This window comes from Drosophila virilis, chromosome 4 (assembly GCF_030788295.1).
Source record: "Drosophila virilis strain 15010-1051.87 chromosome 4, Dvir_AGI_RSII-ME, whole genome shotgun sequence".
Lineage (NCBI taxonomy): Eukaryota > Metazoa > Arthropoda > Insecta > Diptera > Drosophilidae > Drosophila > Drosophila virilis.
In genome coordinates this window covers 10,902,994-10,921,654 of record NC_091546.1, presented here as the reverse complement: position 1 = coordinate 10,921,654, position 18,661 = coordinate 10,902,994, and the positions used below count along the sequence as shown (strand labels likewise).

The 18,661-nt window shown below is 38.8% G+C and overlaps 2 protein-coding genes and 1 non-coding gene across 3 annotated transcripts in view; all 3 read left to right on the top strand.

The window, feature by feature from the left end:
• The first annotated feature begins 7,156 nt into the window (after window positions 1-7,156).
• The window catches only part of kek3 (kekkon 3), a 62,498-nt gene continuing 50,993 nt past the window's right edge, over window positions 7,157-18,661 (top strand). Inside the window, exon 1 of the mRNA XM_002052134.4 lies at window positions 7,157-7,296. The gene's annotated coding sequence lies outside the window, so the exon portion shown is untranslated. The remainder of the gene's footprint in view (window positions 7,297-18,661) is intronic.
• On the top strand, window positions 8,434-9,557 carry LOC26531607 (uncharacterized). Its single transcript, XR_011416733.1, has 2 exons — window positions 8,434-9,160; window positions 9,226-9,557. It is a non-coding gene; the product is annotated as an uncharacterized protein (transcript).
• On the top strand, window positions 15,631-16,935 carry LOC6628607 (uncharacterized). The gene is made up of 3 exons (XM_002052132.4): window positions 15,631-15,760; window positions 15,933-16,494; window positions 16,568-16,935. Exons 1-3 carry the CDS (start codon window positions 15,713-15,715, stop codon window positions 16,624-16,626), a joined length of 669 nt encoding a protein of 222 aa, XP_002052168.2. The 5' UTR covers window positions 15,631-15,712; the 3' UTR covers window positions 16,627-16,935.

Sequence of the window (18,661 nt, the reverse complement as noted above, 5' to 3'; positions counted from 1 at the left end):
AAATTGAATCTGTCAAATTGAAGCTTTTGGTAATTTTGTTTCTATTTTTTGTTTGCCTTCATTTATATTTTATTTTGGCCTACGGTCATTTAAACAGATTAAGCCAAATTGAAACCGAGCAAAGCTGTGAGCTGTTACAAATTTCATTTGACCCTCTTTGTTGGCCCTTCTTCTGGCCACTCCACGCACCACTTCACACCAGTACACGATTTTATTTTGTGGTGGTCCAGCATAATTTTGTCATTTTTACAGCAATTGATCTCGGATTGAATGACATTGCGTTGGCTCTGAGTATATGGGGGTGTGTCAAAAAATTTGTTTTGGGGTTTGTGTTCGTTTGTTTTTGTTTCAGTTTCTGTTTTGGCTGCAATTTCTGGTTAAACTGTCCATAAAAGCGAAATGAAAAATGCAAATTGAATGAGCGAACGCTCTTTGCCGTCCAATGTCAGGCAGTGAGCTACTCCAAAAATTACACTTTAAGCTCGCACATTTAAAATTAAGTGTAAACTTTAATGCTTCCAAGCGAGTTTCATTTGCAGAAACACGTAAAATTTATATTAAAAATATAAAAGTTTTTTGTTGTTTATTTTTGTTGCCTGCAGTCTTACAACTTTTCACACACGTTCGCCAACTTACTAGTGAAACTCCTGCTCCGCGTCGTTCTCTGTGTAAATTTATTGAAATTTTGCGTTGTCTGCGCATAATTGTTGGCAATTTAAGAGCTACAAAAAACTCTTGTTCCCGCTTATTCCTTCTCTTAGTTGTCGCCAGGACTGCAGGCTTTGCAGAAGCTTTAGGGCAAAAATCTGAAGTCTGCAATTTCTATCGACTTAATGACACTAGCTGAAAGTGACAATTATGCAGTATTTTCTTTTGACCATTTAACTTAAGGACACCTATTTGAGAGGACGTTAATGCATATCTGAACGTAAATATACCCAGACCTACACACTCTGACACCGCTAACTCCGGAGCCTACTTAACCTTCTCGATCCTGCTGACACTATCTTCTTTTTTACATGGCCTTAATAGGTGTCAATTATACAAGATCTTTATTCCAGTATTTCGATGATAGGTTAAAAGACTTTGTTTCAAAGGCTATATTTATCAATGTTATCAACATGAAAACATTGAACTAAAGAGCTTAACTTATAATATATCGCTCTGGGTAAGAGTATATGTATATTTCATGGGTACGAAGGTGCGTCCGTTCAATACCTTTTACAGGGTATAGTACGAATATTTGCAACTAAAATGGGGTTATAAAGTGGCATCAGACGTACACAGGCTTGTGTTATTTAGGATTAATCCTAAGCTGTTAGCATCTTCAACTGGTGTAACTTGTACTGTGCAGACTTGGGCGTTGTTTTGAGGTCTGTTGTCAATTTTTAACTTCAATATTCTGTCGGCAATTGCTGGGCCACTTATTTTAATGCTCGCCAGTTGAATATCTTATTATTAACCTAAATTTGTTTGGGGCGGCCACGCCCACCGGTGGCTTGTCAGCGTACCCTAAACGGTGCAGTCATTAAGCGTACCATTTATGCGGCTGCTCGCCTTCATTGTGTATGCAGAGCTCAAACTGGGCCAAAACAATTACCGCATAATAAATCAATTTTGAGTTCTATGAATTTGCAAAGCAATACACCCACTTCAATACGCCCCGGGCTCTGCGATAGCCTTCTACCAGCTGCCTTCAATCATTCAGGCAGCGCCTGATAGAGTTGCTTGCCATCTTCTGTGTGTGTGGGTGTGTGTTTGGCACAGTACAAATCCTGTGTGGGTAGCAATTTTCAGCTCAACTATGCAAATTACTGACAGTTGGTAGCCTTAATTTAATTCGCAGCCGCAGAAATGGCAAAATAATATACAAATAGGAGCATGTCCTAAAAATAAGGCAAATTGAAATTGGCAGAAAAATATTAGCGCACTGCATTTTAAATATTTAATTGCGATATATTTCCCATTCAAGTCATTTACATGGCTTACAAGCGAACAATTTTAAATTGAACCATTAAATATTGAATTTTAAATAAAACGAAATTGGGTTAAGTTAGCAAAGCAAAGCAAAACATAAGTCGAGAGAGGACATTTGGAATATCCTACCTACCGTTCGATTTTGCTGTTGTATATTTCGATGTGAATCGCTTGTTTATTCGATTGTTACTGACAGGCAGAGCTTTTCATGAGAGATACGTTTCTAGCCATAAGGCTCTAAAATTGTATTCTTAAAAAATAAAGAATTTTTTGATGGAATTCATTATAAAAATGAGGCTGTAAATAATTAATGAAAATTATAGAAATTTATCGTGTGGTTTTAATTTTTCATTAAAGCAAACATTCAAATAACAATTGAAAATGTCGGAAAATCTTTTCAGTTTAACATGTACTCTGCATATGTCTCAAAAACACCAAAAGCACATCTTGCACCATATTCATGCACCACATTTAACATCAACTGCAAGGACATATTTACATATAATTAAGTGCCACATCTTTCCAACTGTCATGTGTCTAGAGTGGGTGGCAGGTGGTGGAGAGGGAACTGTTGGCGACTCGAAAATGCCACACAATGCAATTTTCGAATAACACGAACGGCAAATATCAATTCAATTCATTTATTTGCACAGCAATTTGCCTGGCAGGCAGCTGTATCAAACCGGCTGCAGAATTCTCAAATGTTATTTTCTTGCTGTTATTTTCGGCATAATCCGAAACTAACAGACGCGAAATGGATTTGTCGTTTGACAGTTGATGGATTTGACGGTTGCAACAAATTGAAACAGGGTGAAAAACAACTTCTCTTAACGACAAGTTCTCCATATATATTATACACACACACGCACTCACGCTTACACATATTTACAAACACGCTATAAAAATGTCACATGAAGCAATTTAAAAATATACTAACCAGCTCTGAGCTCAGTGGCACGGCCCTTTTGAGTGTGGCCTGCATAAAATGTTAATGGAAATTATTATAATGTTGGCACAGCAATTAATTAATTATGTGGCTTTCATATAAGGCACGCGAACTATTTATTAATTGGGTGACACACTATATTTTATTGTCCGTTCATTTATTTACCTTCCGTCTCTAGGGCATGCGACTTTTGTTAACAGCCCGCAGTCCATAGAGATAAATATTGATAATGGTATTGTGATTCGATAGTTGATAATTCTTCATCGGCACCAAAAGAAGAGTCGTTCGAGCCACAAACAAGTTAGTCACTTCCTCCTTATCCCAACTCGTTTTCCATGTATTTAAACTTGCCGAACTCGAATACTATTAAAGACGAAGGCTTTGAATTTCGATTAAGTTTTGTTTTTCAAATTATCAATAGTTGCCAGCAATGGATGTTCAGTTTGACTCTTTCGAACATATCTCAAAACGTGTAGGAGCTAGATATAGCAAAGGGTATGCAAGCTCTAGTATAGCAAATCAATATAACAAATTGTGAATCATTTTCACCTATCCCAAAAAAATTAAATATGTTGAATTGCCTTACCTTACTCAAGTGCCGAGTAGATATTGTAGGCCTTAAAGGAAAAGGACATCTGTGTGTGTCCACAAGTTTGAATGCTACAGGATATTTACCAGTCGCTCACTCTGGAAAATATTCCTTTTACGGCTTTCATTATCTGATGTCTTTTTAGAGACCCAATTAAATCTGAACACATTTTTATTTCATTCTGATTAAAAATATTTCAAAAACTATTTTTTGTAGCTTGTTGCGACAGTTCAGTATTTCGCTTTTGGCTTGCCAGGTGCTTCAGATAATTTGTCTGAATTTAAATGCAATGAAATTAATGCGCATTTGTCTGCTGCTGCTGTTGCTGCTGTTGCATCCTCATCAGTATTTGTCTGTTGCACCTTTGAGCGAACGTCAGTACGAAACGTTGTTTGTATGTTCCACTCTCTTTCACTCATTCTCTCTCTCTCTATCTCTTTCTATCTCGCTGATTCTCATCGCCATGTCTACAGCATTCCACTCCAGCTAAACGTCGACAACGCTTCATTTGACTCGAATCGCGTATACGCCACGTTGCTCGTTTATATTTTGATCCCATGCATTGCGAGTTTGAAATCCAATTGCCATAAAATTATACAGTTGTATAAATGTATCCAACTAGATGTGCGTGCCACATTTACCACATGTTAAGCGAAACGTTGCAAAGGTCCTGCATTGAGGCAAGCTTGCAGTTTCAAAGCTCAATGAACCACAACAATTCGTAATTGTCGCTCAAAAAGTTATCCATGAGTTTCAGCTGAAACAGACTGCAGCTACTATATATTAGGAGGCATGAATTTGCAATTCGGTTGAAAAAACTTAAGGCAGCCAATAAGTGACTTTTTCTAATGTTTGTCAACAGAGTATAAAACTATTATTGACTCTCATACTGCAAAAGATTTAAGCATTGTTACCTTTAGCTTACCTTAATATATAACTGAAAAATTATTTTAACTAATATTACTTAAAATGAAACGTATAATCTCTGCGGGCGAAATAATTGGGAACAGCTTCGAAGGGTTCAGTTCGAGTATATTTTTAAATATGTGAGCCAGCTAACAAGTAAAAAGTGCGGATTTAGTCACATGTCCTTAAGGAAAGCACTTGCAGGAGTCGGTCAATGCAGTAACAAGTGAGATTTATGTGCTTTATGCCGCACATTAGCGCATTGTCACCGCACTCGGCACACTTTCAATAAATTAGCCCGAGGCTCACACGGTCCACACTGTGGAGTGGAGTCGACTAATGCGCTTAGCGCCTTTGTTGCGACATTTTGGGCAATGCTTTGCAGAGGAACGCACGGCGGGAAGGCGGTAAAAATCCGCCATAAATAAAGGATAACAATTTGTTAGACTGCAACAAGTGGCAAACTAAATCAACAAAAGTGCGAGTAGATTTCGGCCAAGAGCACTTCGAGTCGCACCTTCTCGCTCTTTCACAGTCTCTACGTCTGTGTGTATTCGTATGTGTGTGTGTGTGTGTGCGTATGTGACTACACATGTAATCCAAAGCTGGTAATGGAGAACGGTACGAGCCTGAGCATTGAGTATGGCACGTAGGAGCAGGTGGAACTGGCGCTGATAAACAGTTATCTGTGTTTACTTTAGCAAGCAAACGTCTGGGCGCGAGTCCTTGAGTAATGGATGCTATATTTTGGCAGGATACTAAGCGAACATTTTAAAGATTTCAAGAAACTTTATTTAATAAGCATCAGAGATAAGCTTAGAGATACCCTGTATCCAGAAATTACTTGCCCTTAAAAATAGTCGAATTTACTCTTATGTCTACATCTAAAAAAAATATACACTCGATTCTAGATCTATATATATACATCATATAGTCATATTTTCCTAGGTAGGAAACCCAAATTTTGCAATTCAGAATACTCGTATATTTTATAGAAAAAAGAAAATTCTATCAAGAATTAGTAAAGTTCGGTTTTCTTTAACCCTCATCGTTTTTCTCAGTGTATAGGTAAGATGAGCAATTTGATTTTGGGTCCCTTTCGAGTGAGTGCAATGGCAAAAGTGAAAGGACAGTTTTCTGTTTAAGTACATTTTACTTTATCCTTAAAACCACAACAAGGGCAGAAGCTATTCGGCCTCGCAGGACTTCAAGTAGTAGCTGAAATTAAGCCTTCAACGCAAAGTGTCCCTTTTTTCCGTTTCCTTTTCTTTGTTGGTAATAACATTAATGCAATTTTACGCTTTTTATAATCCTAAGGAGAATACTTTTAAATTTTAGCACAACGTGCGTATTTTTTTCACGATTGATAAAAAGTTGTATTGAATGGCATATTGTTCTTAAACAAAAGGTTTTTCATACAATTTCTTTTAAATTATGATATATTTCCTTTAATTATTCGGTCTTAATTCATCGGATTTGTTGTTTTAGCCACTGTATTTAAGCTCTTAATATTCTAGTAGAATAGTACATTGGCTCCAAGTTTGAATTTGCCTAGTCAAATGTATTTCAATTCTAATTTGTGTATATATCTAGCCTTACATCTCTTTCTATTTTCTTCAATGTAAGCTTAGTCAAGTAAGTGTGATTGTTCCGGTTGGGCTCCATAAAGAAACGTTTTAGCTATCAATAATCGGAAACAAAGACACTGCACGGGTACTATATAACCAGTGATTCTGGCGATGAATGTATATATTTTCTAGAGTCTGAATTACATTCATTCATTGATCGTATTGTATACAAAATGTCTTGTACAGCCGTTTTCTTTCAACTAATCACAATTGTCGGTCTGAATACCAGAGGTAGGGCGTATTCTATGTTTGAAAAAAAATGTTTTCATATTTTACAATATATAAGCACCGGCCTGTGTTCCTCTAGTTAGTTTAAAAATATAAAGCGCAGTCAACTTTGACTGCGGGCGGCATGAAGCAGGCGGCGGGCGCGGACTGCGTGAGAATTCCTTTGAGTCTGTCAATGCACAATCGGCTGAGGGTGCAACTGACACATGCACAGCAGCAAAAGTTTCAGTAATTCGCTTCATTAAGTAATTAACACGCTCATTATAATTTAATTAACATTATTGAATGAACATACACACACATGCAGCCACACTCACACGCACACACAATGTCATATATATTTCTATGAAATATGCCCAATTAAATTTCTATATTTTGTATAGAATTAAATGGAAAATGTAGAAAGCATCTATAGGCGATGAATAGTTACAATATTCCTTATATGTAACACTGCAAATATATTCAATCCTTGAGGAAATGTTCTGGATTTGACCCACAACCTAAAACCTCTATGCGACCTTCGGCAGGCCGAAGATTTAGTACCCCTGTAGACATTTTCCTTGTGCAGATACCTGAGAATAGTGTAGCTCGGAAATGTTGAGTTTTTTTGAAATATCTTTGAAAACAGAATATCTTGCTATAAACCCAACAATCTTTCCTATATGATATAGTGGTACAATGTTGTTAAGATATTACATAAAAAACAGAATGGCTGCTGCGAAAAAGGCGAATTACAAGAATTCCGATGCCAGTGCAAAAAGGGATGTACATTTCTAAATAAGTAAAATCCTCCTTAATAATTTTGAGTAACCAAACATACCTAAATTTACTTTCTTACTTTCCAGTACTATTTCCAGAATATCTAAGCCAAAAAAACATTGAGGGTACTATTAGAAATACATCTGTCATGGGATATCTTACCACAAATATTCTGTTCATATTCATTCATTCATATGAATATTTTAATTTTATTTGCGCCCATACAAAAGATTATCGCAAATGTATAAGACGCCGTTCAGATGGTAAGTATAAACTTTGATTATAACGCTTTTCTGCGTGTCCTTTGTAGATCATAAAAACGTTGCTCTTGCGAATCAACTATATATTCTTATTTTTTTTATTTATATTGATTAAAAATCCAATTGCAATTATTATTAATTTAGTATAGAATATACATTAATTTTGTTGCGAACAGTATACCATAATTCCATTATTTCGTAGATAGTTCAATTTATTACACTGCTGAGACATACCGAAAATATTATTGGATTTAACACAAAACAAGTCATACCTCTAGACGTAGTCAATAAAGTATTCATGATCTTCTATATTTGCATCCACTATCGCAATTGCAGCAATGTCTATCGCAGGTGCCTCTTCCGCAACAGCGGTTATGTTTTCCACACGGTAAGTGAAGGCATATATGGCCAAATGAGATGACATTCGGATAATATTCGCACGGGCGACCAAACAATGGGATATATTTCAGCTCTATCTTGGGGCAGCAGCCCGGTTTATTTCCGGACGACACTGCTAGAAACAGCAGCTGGCATAATATTACCAGCAGCCACGTATAAGACATAATTTCTTAACAAAAAGAGTTCCCTCAAAAAGCGCTGTGGCGTATAATTCAAAATAAAGCAAAGTTTTGCTTGACACAGTTATGATTTGTATTGGAGCTGTGTTGTGTGACGGGCACGCTTTAATTAATCAACTGTATTAATGTACCGCGAATCCATGGTGCCCTTTGCGACTGGACAAGCGTTTCATGTAAATTTATTTATAAATGCACTGAGAGTTCTCTTGTCGGAGGTGCCCTTGTGAATGATCCCCTGTACTAAGGCTGTCAATATCGAACATCTTCAGCATCGATATTTTCAATCTTTATTGCCCCTCTTAATCGATACTGTAGACTTAAATGTATTACCAGATAAGGAATGCTTAAAAACATATTATAATGGCTTCATGTTGGGAATTACTACTTATAATAAGTAAATAGTGTATAATTAAAATGGTGTTAAACTTTGAAAAATAATTAAAATGGGAAAAGTAGCCAACAGGTGACGACCTGATTAGGCGACAATGCGGCGACTTCATTTCAATGCTGAACGCGCATTAACAGATCTCAAGAGGAAACATTTGAAATCATTTTGGGCTAATTCAGTGATTTATGGGCATTTTAAGTGAAATTAGAAGCTAATCTTTCTAGAACTCAAACCAAGAGATAAAGGAGAAAAAAGCTTGTACAACTTACCGCTGTTTGAGTTTGGCACCTTTCATTATTTTACAAAAAGTTTGTTTTCCGTTGTTTTTTTTTTTTTTTGAGATTTTAGTGAATACAGAGTATCTTCCAGGGCATCCACTATGCTAATATTGCCCATTTGCAACAGGCACCATAAATTGTCTCTATGTTAAAAAAATAATTAAATTATTTGCCCGTCACAGAGCGCTGCTTCAATATAAATGTCGATTGGCGCAAAAAGCACTTGCGTTTCTTACTAATCGCAGTAATCGCACCAAATTCCTTCAAAAGTAATTTTTCGAAAAAGTTGTAATGAGCAACGTTTGGATGTTGGTATTATCACTAGAGCTGCTCTTTATTGTGTCGGAAGCGGCAGATGGAAAGTGGCTTTTTAATCTTTGCTGCCCGTCAAAGGAGTTGGTTTTTGTACCTAAAACAGATTACGCATGCGAAAATATTCCGGGTGCATTCACAGAAGACAATGTATGTGTTTACCAGCCGTGTGGAAAGAAACGCTGTTGTGGCAACGGCTGGTGCAATATGTACTGCTGCAACTGCAAAGGGGGATGCGAGGATCAAACTAATATTAACTATTTTTTGCGTCACTTCCATAAGTGTTGCATAAAAGATGTGCTTGTAATTCGGTAACTAAGCTTATACCTTTATCATGATTCATTTTATTAATGCTTATTAACATGAATTTTACTAGGGAAATTGAACCGAAAAGAAAAGCAAAGGAACTATTAAAATAGTGCAGGAAATATTAAGTCACATAAAATGCATTTGATCAGAGGCAAATCCTAAACTCAAAAATAAAGTGCGAGATATTTGTTTCAAGCGTATCCATATAATTCATTGGCTACACAACTACAGTGACAGCTCTCTTGAGCGGAATGCGACTATCGGGCTACTATATCTTTGTCTGTTTGAAAGGCCAGATCGCATAATAGCTGGAAACTTTAGTTTTATTTTCATCCGTTGGATCAATGTTCTTATTTTTTATTGATATGTTTGAAAAATAAGTATAATTTTTAAAATGAATTTAGTGTGGCGGTTGCGGTACAGTGAAACAGCGAGTTGGCTACACTGAAATCAATTTACGCTATTCGTTCTGGGGCATTACAAACTGAAGACCTGATCAATGTCGGAACAAGTTTCGCAAGTATCCCAACACATTTAGATTTTAGGCATGGCTCCTTATTTTGTACTTGCATCAGCGTTTTCCCACGACATTTACACACGGATTCCATTCAGAGCCCGTCAATCACAAATCAGTCAATGCGCCAACGACGAGGAAGACGACAAGGACGACATCGTCGCCAACTCGTTTGCATACAAATTACAGATGCAAGTCGCATTTGATTGAAAACAATTTGAAATGATATCGCACTCATCCGCATCCTGCACCCCCTGCCTCTGTTCGTTATCGTCTCGGCTTTGCCTGGCTCCGGGCACGTGTCCTGGCATCAGTTGTAGCTGTTGCCGCCAAGTGGCTCTATTTTATTTTGCCGCTGCTCTGCATTTACCTTCACAAAAGGGCCAAATCATGTGCACACTTTATTGCTTTTACGTGCGAATTGTTTGTGTTGGCCCATAAAAGATATAAACCAAATTGCTCCAGTCCAATCCACAATCCTCAATCCGCAGTCCATGGCGAGCGTTTCATTTCATTTTCAGCTAAAAGGGAACGCATTTCACATCACCTTTCCCTTCTCTCGTCTCTTTTCTCAGCCCGGTTGAGTTTAACTGCATTGGAATGCAGCTCACTCGGCACCTGGTCAGTCCTTTGCGAATACCACGACTTCCATTCCCTTCCAAGAGTTAGAAGTGCAGCTAATCAAAGCATTTGAAAGGTTGGCCAACACCTGAATACGCTTCTCTCGCTATCCAAAACTTATGCCCCGAATTGAGAATGGTTAAAAGGAATATAATTATTTTTTATATACTTATGTAAAATAATGGATGGAAGAAAAGGAAGGAGATGGGCTGAATTAATATAGCCACGGGCGAAATCCGTCAATTCTCCTGAAAACTCCTCTTCTTTGGATTATATATCGGTAATAATCGATTTTGAACATGATCTTTTAATCCTAACTCGGATATTTTATGAGCTAGATACACCAAACTTGATACGTTATATAGGTAAAAACAATATTACTTTTTATCGGACTATGGACAACGATGCTAGCAATGAATAATGTGTGGCTGAGGGAAGAATAAACATAGCTGCCGCCTGTCGTGCATAGTTTGAGACCAGCTTGTGTATAAGTTTACGAAGAGGTTTTAAGGGTTACGACCATCTATTCCATCTATTCTCTGGGTACAAAGTACTTTCTAGTCGGGCACTGCCGCCTAGCTTACTCTAACTTGTGCTCTATCGATGTGCGTCCCGCCCCTCCCAGTGCTTCAATCGTATGTTGTGCGTTCCACCCAGATGCAAATAATTACCAATATGAGGTGTCAAATGCCCACACACATACACAGACACACACACAAACGTCGCATCCTTCGTTAGCTGTAGTGGAAAATTTGTGTCGCTTGCACTGTTTGCCAATATGTTGCCGGACAGGTGAGTTGCTGTTGTTGTCCTTGCATGTTCCGATTGCTGTTGCTGTAAGCGCTCTAATTGTTGTCGTCATTGTTGTTGTTGTTGTAATTGCCTGTGCGCCGTGGATTGTGAGCTTGTAAATAAGCCTTAATTATTGCAATGGCAGCCATAAAGCCACCACACAATAAACATGCAAATGCAGTGGCCGTCTCATCTCCCGCCCCTCGGGGGATGTGTGATAAGCCAATTTGTTGGTGTTGAACTGTGGCAAATGCTGTTACAGCAGCAACAACAGCCACATCGGCGATCTAAGCCAAACGCTAATCACGGTCGACTTGACCAAAAGACTCTGTTAAATAACAAGAACTTGCCCAGTAAGTGTTGCTTCGAGCACCAAGCCAAAGGGCAAGTAGAGGGAGCGACTGGGAGGTATAATGACGCTGTGCTTCCGCTTTCGCTTGAAATATTCTGTATATGTCATTCGATAGCGTATCAAGTTTGGTATGTTTAACTGTAAACATAGTTTGACTGTGTTTCAAAACGTAGTTCCAAAATCAAAACTTATCGAATAAATAAAGCGCATGATATGCAAGAAATAATAATAGATTTCATATATTCGAAGACTCGTGGAAAGGAACAGACATAGGGTTAAGTAATAGGTACCATAAAAATAAATGTTTTTAATTATTTACGCTTATTGCCAACTGATAAATTAAATTAAAATTTCATTAAGCTGAACTCAGCAATTTGTTTATAAATTAGATTTAATTATTGAAATTTGTAACTTGTTTTTAGAGCCAACTACCGTAAAGCATTTAAATGAACCTGCACCAGGGCTCGGCTGGCCGTCACGTTGTCATAATTAGAACGTGCCGTGCGGGCTGCAGTGGGAGCCACTGCAGCGCAGGGCACACATAAACGCTCATCAAATCCACTTAAACTGGTAATGGCCTGCGCTGCTACAGATCCGCCACGCCCCCAATTGGTTTTATTTGCCATCAACAAACAGCGAAACACGCATACGACGCGTTGCACCGTTGCATAGCTGATTGTGGCACCCTCTGCCGATGTGTGTGTGTGTGTGAGCGTTGGTTAGTTGGCGTTTAAGTGCCGTTTGGCTCGGCCAAAGGTGCAATAGAGAGAAGCCAACAACAGAACGATGATAGCCAGGTCCGGCTATTTGCCTGCTGCGGAAACTGGGCACAGGCAGCTGATGCCGGCGCTGGGCTTCGGTCAGTTCATGATGACGGTCGGTTCATGTGATTTTTGCACTGATTTGCGTTTAATTGAATTTTGCGTTTGACACAGCTGGTGTTTGGCCTCACGAAGCTGCCCAGCTCGCACTTGGCCCGTCAATTTGCAAGCCACATTTAATTACGTCGAAAAGGAAGGGCAGCTAAAACATGTTGAGCCTACTTAAAATGATTACGAGCAGGCACTAAACGAACAGACAAACTCCGTAGCATATAAATCAAGGCGGATGCCTGTTCAGTGGCTGGTCAATGAACCGCAATGGGTAGGCAACAAAAAAGAAAGATAAAAATAGGCAAAGGCGGCAAGCCAAAGCCTAGTCTATGTTCCTACTCCGGCCTGGTCTATAACCATTAATGATGTGGCCTACAACCTCGATACGAACGCGAGTACGTGCCTCAATGCCACAGCCGCAGTTTTCTAGCTTCCCCATGGGGGAAGCTGTTGCAGTCTGGCAGCAGAGCTGGGCCTACTCCCACGCCCACGCCTGCCATCCTGCACGGAGAAAACAGTAGAAGAAATGCGCGAAGCGGAAACAACTTAATGACGCGCGGCGCTAATGGTTCACTTAAGCACCCACATAAGTTGCCCGCGCGCTTCCAAAAACAGAGCGTTAGAAAAAACACACATAGAAGCGGCTGCCTTTGGCACCCCGAAACATTAATACACTTTCCAATATAAATGAATTGAATTATATTTAGCCGTGCTACCGATTACTGCCCATAAAAAATGATTATAAAACAACGGCCAGAGATGAGATTTCTTATACTTCGTTTAACAATTAAGTATTTCGTGAAACATGGAAGAATATTATAATCGTTGCAAAATTGAGCTATGTAAACAAATACCACAATATTGCTTCGTTTTTTAAAGGGATTTTAAATTTTCGATACCCAGAAAAATATAATTCTCTCTTTGGGCATATTAAACTGGTGAAAGTATGAGTTTGAGTAGAGGAATATCCTAAATAAACATTCTAAATATACCATTTGATTTTTCATTTTTCTGTATAACCGTCAAACACTCTCTCTCATTGCTCCCAAATCGATAAATGTCGATTATGATTGTGATTTGCATTAGTATAAAAGGGTATATTCTAGTCGGGCATCCATGACTAAAACTGTCCTTTCCTTTTTTTTGTGCCCCATTACATTTTAGAGGCGTCGCAGGCTTGTGGGTGTCACTGCGTTGTCGTTTTCCCGCCAAAATCGGCAAACGGCCTCTACCCTCCACTCGTCACCCTCCGCAGTACAGTTTGCCTTCTGCTTCTATGCGTACTCCAGTGCTTGCCCTGGACCGGCGGCTGCCTACCCTCCGCCCAGCGCCGCTGACGTCGCAAAGTAATAATTTCTCGCTAATGGTGTCCTAAATTGTCAAGAAATATGGAACCATTTGAATGTGGCACCCCCCTTCAGTGTCAGCGTGTGGGTGTGCCTCCCGGAATGTGTTGATATATATATATATATATATATATATATATATACAGGGAGAATATATCTACATTATGGTATATATGTATGTGTATGATAAGGAACGCTGTTGCTGAGAGTGCGGCTTTTAGTTCGTTTGTGTTCTTGACTTCCGGTTAGCCTGTCGACTAGAAATGTCTTTGTTTTCTCTTTTGACTGCTTTTATGTGTGCTAAAAAGAAGTAGGCGTGTCTCAAGGGTGGGTGTGCATCAAGTGTACATGTTTTTGACAACTCAAAGTACAATATGAAGGCTAAACTACTGGTAAATATGGGCCAACAGCAATAAGCAACAGCTTTTTAGTAGAAGCTCCAAAATCGAAATTTTATGCAGATCGATAGAGTGCTTTACTGAATTCCTTTGAATAACATTCTAGTTATTTTAAATTACTGTTCCACATGCAAGATCGTCCTGTCCTAGAAGTTGTTATGCTAAGATTTCAAACAAGGAAAGGTGAGTCATATTTGAGTTAACCTGTTTCACAGATCTTATGAGGACTGTCGACCAGCAAAGACTAGTTAAAAAGAATGTTGCTAAACTGTTTATCACATAGTTTGCTTCATTCGGCTCATTCCCATTGAAGCATATCCTGAAAAGTGCAGAGGACACTTGTTGCACCTTCAGCTTTAAGTAGACAGACAATTGCTTAGCTTCTCATTCAAGGAGGTCTTTTTAACGTAACGTAAGCCCGCTACGTCACGCATACGTATCATTGAGTTATCCACAAGAATTCATTGTTCACGTTTCTTTGTCTCAGAGTTTCCCTGTGGTAAATACCCTCAAAGATGGCATCGCATTCATCTTCAGCTATTCAGACAGACAAAAGTGAAAGACGAGAAAAAAAAAAATGCCAGTATTATGTGTGCGTGAGTCTCTTTCTGTGTGTGTCGGTGTGTTTGTGTGTGTGTGTGTGTGTTGTTGTTGTGTGTGTGTGTGTTGAAGCATTTATGCCAACACAGACGTAAAAAATCTGCTACTTATAAATTATGTTTATTTATTTATTATATTTTTGAAGCAGCTGCGCTCAACTACGCAGCATTTTGTTCAAAGCTGCCGCTCGTCCTGCTGTCAGCGAGTGTCCTGGCTGGCTACTGGCATAACAATGCTTCGCTTTGTCTCCGTCCTTCACGATTTCTTCGTTTTCATAAATCTGCAGAAAGAAAGATGAAAAAATACGTTGTACAAATGTTGTTGACAGCGGACAAACAGACAGCGGACGGACTTACAGGACACACTCAAAGCTGGCCATTTGGTAGGAAGAAAAAAATTAAGACGAGGGTAGCCTCAAATTGGCCAAGCCGGCCAAATTGCGGTAGTTTGAAGGACCCCAAGGCGTTTATAAGGCATTTGTTGCTAATAATGTTGCCGATGTGACAAATACGAGTACAAAGCCCATCACGGGATCTACATAATGACTCCAGCAATAATATTGACCATTTCTCAATCTATTGCGATTCGCTAAGCGAATATTAAGCACAATTAATCTAACTTCTAACGTGGCCAATGAACTCTATTTATCTATTCATTGATATCATGAGATATTTTCGAATGTCAGCTACATATTGCTCTATTTCTTAAAGCTACCTAGGTTAAATTACTTTATTTACCCCCATTTATTGCTACTTTAAAGTAGTTCAAGGAAGATTAAATTTATTGTAAACGTTAATGAACCCAAATTAAGGTTGACTGAGCTTTGAATGAGTATAATTTTCAAGTTTTCTTGGATAAATATTAAATAAGCCTCTATAATTAGCCTTAATTGAAAGTAAGCTACTTTGACTTAAAGCTCAAGGCTCCGCTAATCGCTTTTTTAGGCTTACTTAAATTTGACAACAATGAATGTTACTTAATGTTGTCTCGATTTTCCAATTTTCTTCGTATCTTTGCAAGAAAACATCTTAATCATTCAACAGATGTTGTAAAGCATGAATGAATTCAATTATTAAGCTCAACATGTTCAACATAAAGCTGTCTGTGGTAAGTTGTCATAAATCTTATGAAAGTTGAAGCATAAAGTCTGTTTTGAAGCATTATTTTGTTGTACTTTTTGTTTGAGTTATGGAATCGAGATAGGCCATTAGATAAGAATAGAAAATTCAATTTTAATGTGTTAGGTTAAATTTAACAAAAAACTTGGTTTTCTGTTTAGAAAATGGCAGGCAACGATGTTCTGATTATTTCACCAACGAACGTCAAGTTTCAGGCTCCATTTCCACACTTGCAGAAGCGTCAACTGAGCCTGCTAAATCTGGGCGCTCAGCCCATGGTATACTTAATTGACGTTGCGAATGAGGCACTATTCCAAGTGTTTCCCTCCAGCGGCAAGGTGGCTGCCTTCGACACCACCGAGCTAAGCATTTTAATGCAGCCGGCAGCCAGAGATCAGCCGGACTGTAATTTAACAGTCAAGTACAAAGTCAAGTCATTCCCAGCTGAGCCTTCAAAGGAGCTAGACTCTGCTGAGGATTGGACGCACGCACAGACAACTGTAGTAAGCATTGCGCTGGAGAATTTCGTGGAGAATGAGAAGGAATTGCTCAATATGTTCGGCTTAGATGGAAATGCCAAGACCCTCATCAAACTTATGGAAGAGCAATATCAGCCCCTGTGCAGCAAGTGCAGCTTAAAGCGTATCCATCGACCTCCCAAGAAACGGAGCTGGTTTAGCCGCATGTCATGGCCGCTGCTGCTTTTCTTGCTGTCGGTTATGGGTGGGTCATAGATGCATTGTACAAATTTGTGTATGCGTTATGCAAACAAGTTTTTTTGTTTTGATTATTTTAGTTTACTTTGGCTGGGAGTGGCTTGGACTGATCAACCTCAGCTCGGAGATGGTCTACTGAAAGAAAGACTAGGGGCGTGGATCTGTGACAATAATGCAAATCAATATTAAATTATGCAAATAGAAAACTATGCCTCAAGCAGTTGCATACCAGTCTCCCCCAGTCACGTGTTCTCAAGCAAACCATGCAGAGATTGATAAATCAATCATACGCGCCGTTGGCTGCGGCTTTAAATCAACTTGCCGGCTGTCTGGCTGATTAACTTAACTGCCGTTTTATTAGTTTGATTTCGAAGTGCAGCTCATTCAGGCCCCTGAATACCACACTCAACCACATACACACACACACACACACACACACATGGACAAAACATACAGACACACGTATACGGACGTGTGCACACCAAGATAGATGCTTGGATTTATTTATAAGGCAATTATTGCCGCAATTAATTTCTGATTGCATTCTAGACGCGTATCGGCTATTTTATACGGCTGTTGACCTAGGTTGTTGTTGTCAATGCTATTGTTATGGTCCTTGTTGCTGCTGCTGGCATTGCAACTTTAATTAATTTACGCTTGTCTTGAGCCGTTGCTTTATGATGCCAATTAACATTTTGTGTGGCAATTCAATTTGTATCCACTCGCCATCAAAATTCTAATGCAAATCCCTGAAGCGGCAGCCAAACTACAAATTGATCCCCCGAGGCATTAAGCTAAAGACCTTGACGTTGCCCTCGTGACAGCCAATTCATATTTATTTTATACAATTTGCACAAAAATGAGGCACGACACCAACGGGCGACACACTGCACTGAAAGCACTCAAAACGCCTCCAGCTCCAGAAAATATCCCAAATGACTCTTTTTCTGGCTCTCTGCATTTGCTTTGCCCTCTTACCAAGTCTTTTGTGTGCATTTTTATAGCCCAGCTGCGAATGCAACAAGATGAGAAAAGTGAAATACTTGAAACAGAAAACAGTTAAGAATTGCGCTTTGGGGCGGTGGCTAGTTGAGAGCCGGGCAGTCATTGTGAACTTGTTACGAGCTGATTACAATCCATGAAGATTGCGAAATGTGGTTCATAAAGAGCACTGTCCAACCCTAAGCAATTAAAGATAATTTAAGATTAGATGTTACCTTTGTATTACTGGATTGTAAGCATTATTCACAATCGCAGACAGTTGATTATTGAAGCAGTTCACAGTTTGGACCAATAACTCAAGGTTCGGTTCAGTTTTCTTTTGAAATAAATATTGTTTCCTTGTTTTATTTATTTAATTTTACATATTTTGATTTTTTATCTACTATATTTTTCTTTAAAAAATAATGCTTAAAATGATCGTTAATAAGTAAATATATGGCCTGTCTGAAAAATGTAATCGACAGTTGCGTTAAAGGACCTACTTAAGCTTAGACACTAAACCTGAAGATGTTACTCGTAACTCAGCCAAAGAAAATTGGAGTCGTCAATCGGAGTTCATGTGTCCAGTTAACAAAATCATAGACCAGAATTCAATTTGGTGCCGCAATTTATGCCGCAGAGAACTGAAGAATCGTTTGCTGCATTTCCGTTTTAGTTGTTGTTGCTTCTGTTTCGCTTTATCACAATCAGAATTTATGTGACATAAGGAAGTGAATTTGGGACTTTGTTCTGCCATAGCCTGCCCCACGCTCAGTTGATTGTATTGAGAAATGAATGAAATTAGAATGTCTGATGGCATTTTGAATTGGATTTCGACATTTGTTTTTTGCGGGTTCTTTTGTCCCCCTCAAATCTCCCCTCTCTCTCTCTCTTGGTCTCTTTCTATATCCTTTTTGGTCTATTCGTGCTTGTTGCCATGTTTGCTGGCCAATTTCAGGCGACACCGCAAGACAGGCCACAAAATGGCGTCCTGGCTTTCCCCTGCCGCCCTCATACAACCGCAGGCCCATGTCCTGTACCCGCACTCTTCCTTTACCGCTCTTCGCTTTTGATTGCTGTTGCATGTCAAAGATTTTGCGAGCCAAATGAAAATATTTTATTGTGCTACACTGCAAAAAAAAAATGTATGCAATTTTTAATCGAAATTTATTTAAATATTCACTAGAAGCACA

Excerpts from the sequence above, each read along its gene's own strand:
- LOC6628607 (XM_002052132.4), top strand. The coding sequence starts at position 15,713 with ATGAATTCAATTATTAAGCTCAACATGTTCAACATAAAGCTGTCTGTG. Across the intron at positions 15,761-15,932 it reads TCAACATAAAGCTGTCTGTG|AAAATGGCAGGCAACGATGT; the intron begins GTAAGTTGTCAT and ends TTTTCTGTTTAG. Across the intron at positions 16,495-16,567 it reads TTTCTTGCTGTCGGTTATGG|TTTACTTTGGCTGGGAGTGG; the intron begins GTGGGTCATAGA and ends TGATTATTTTAG.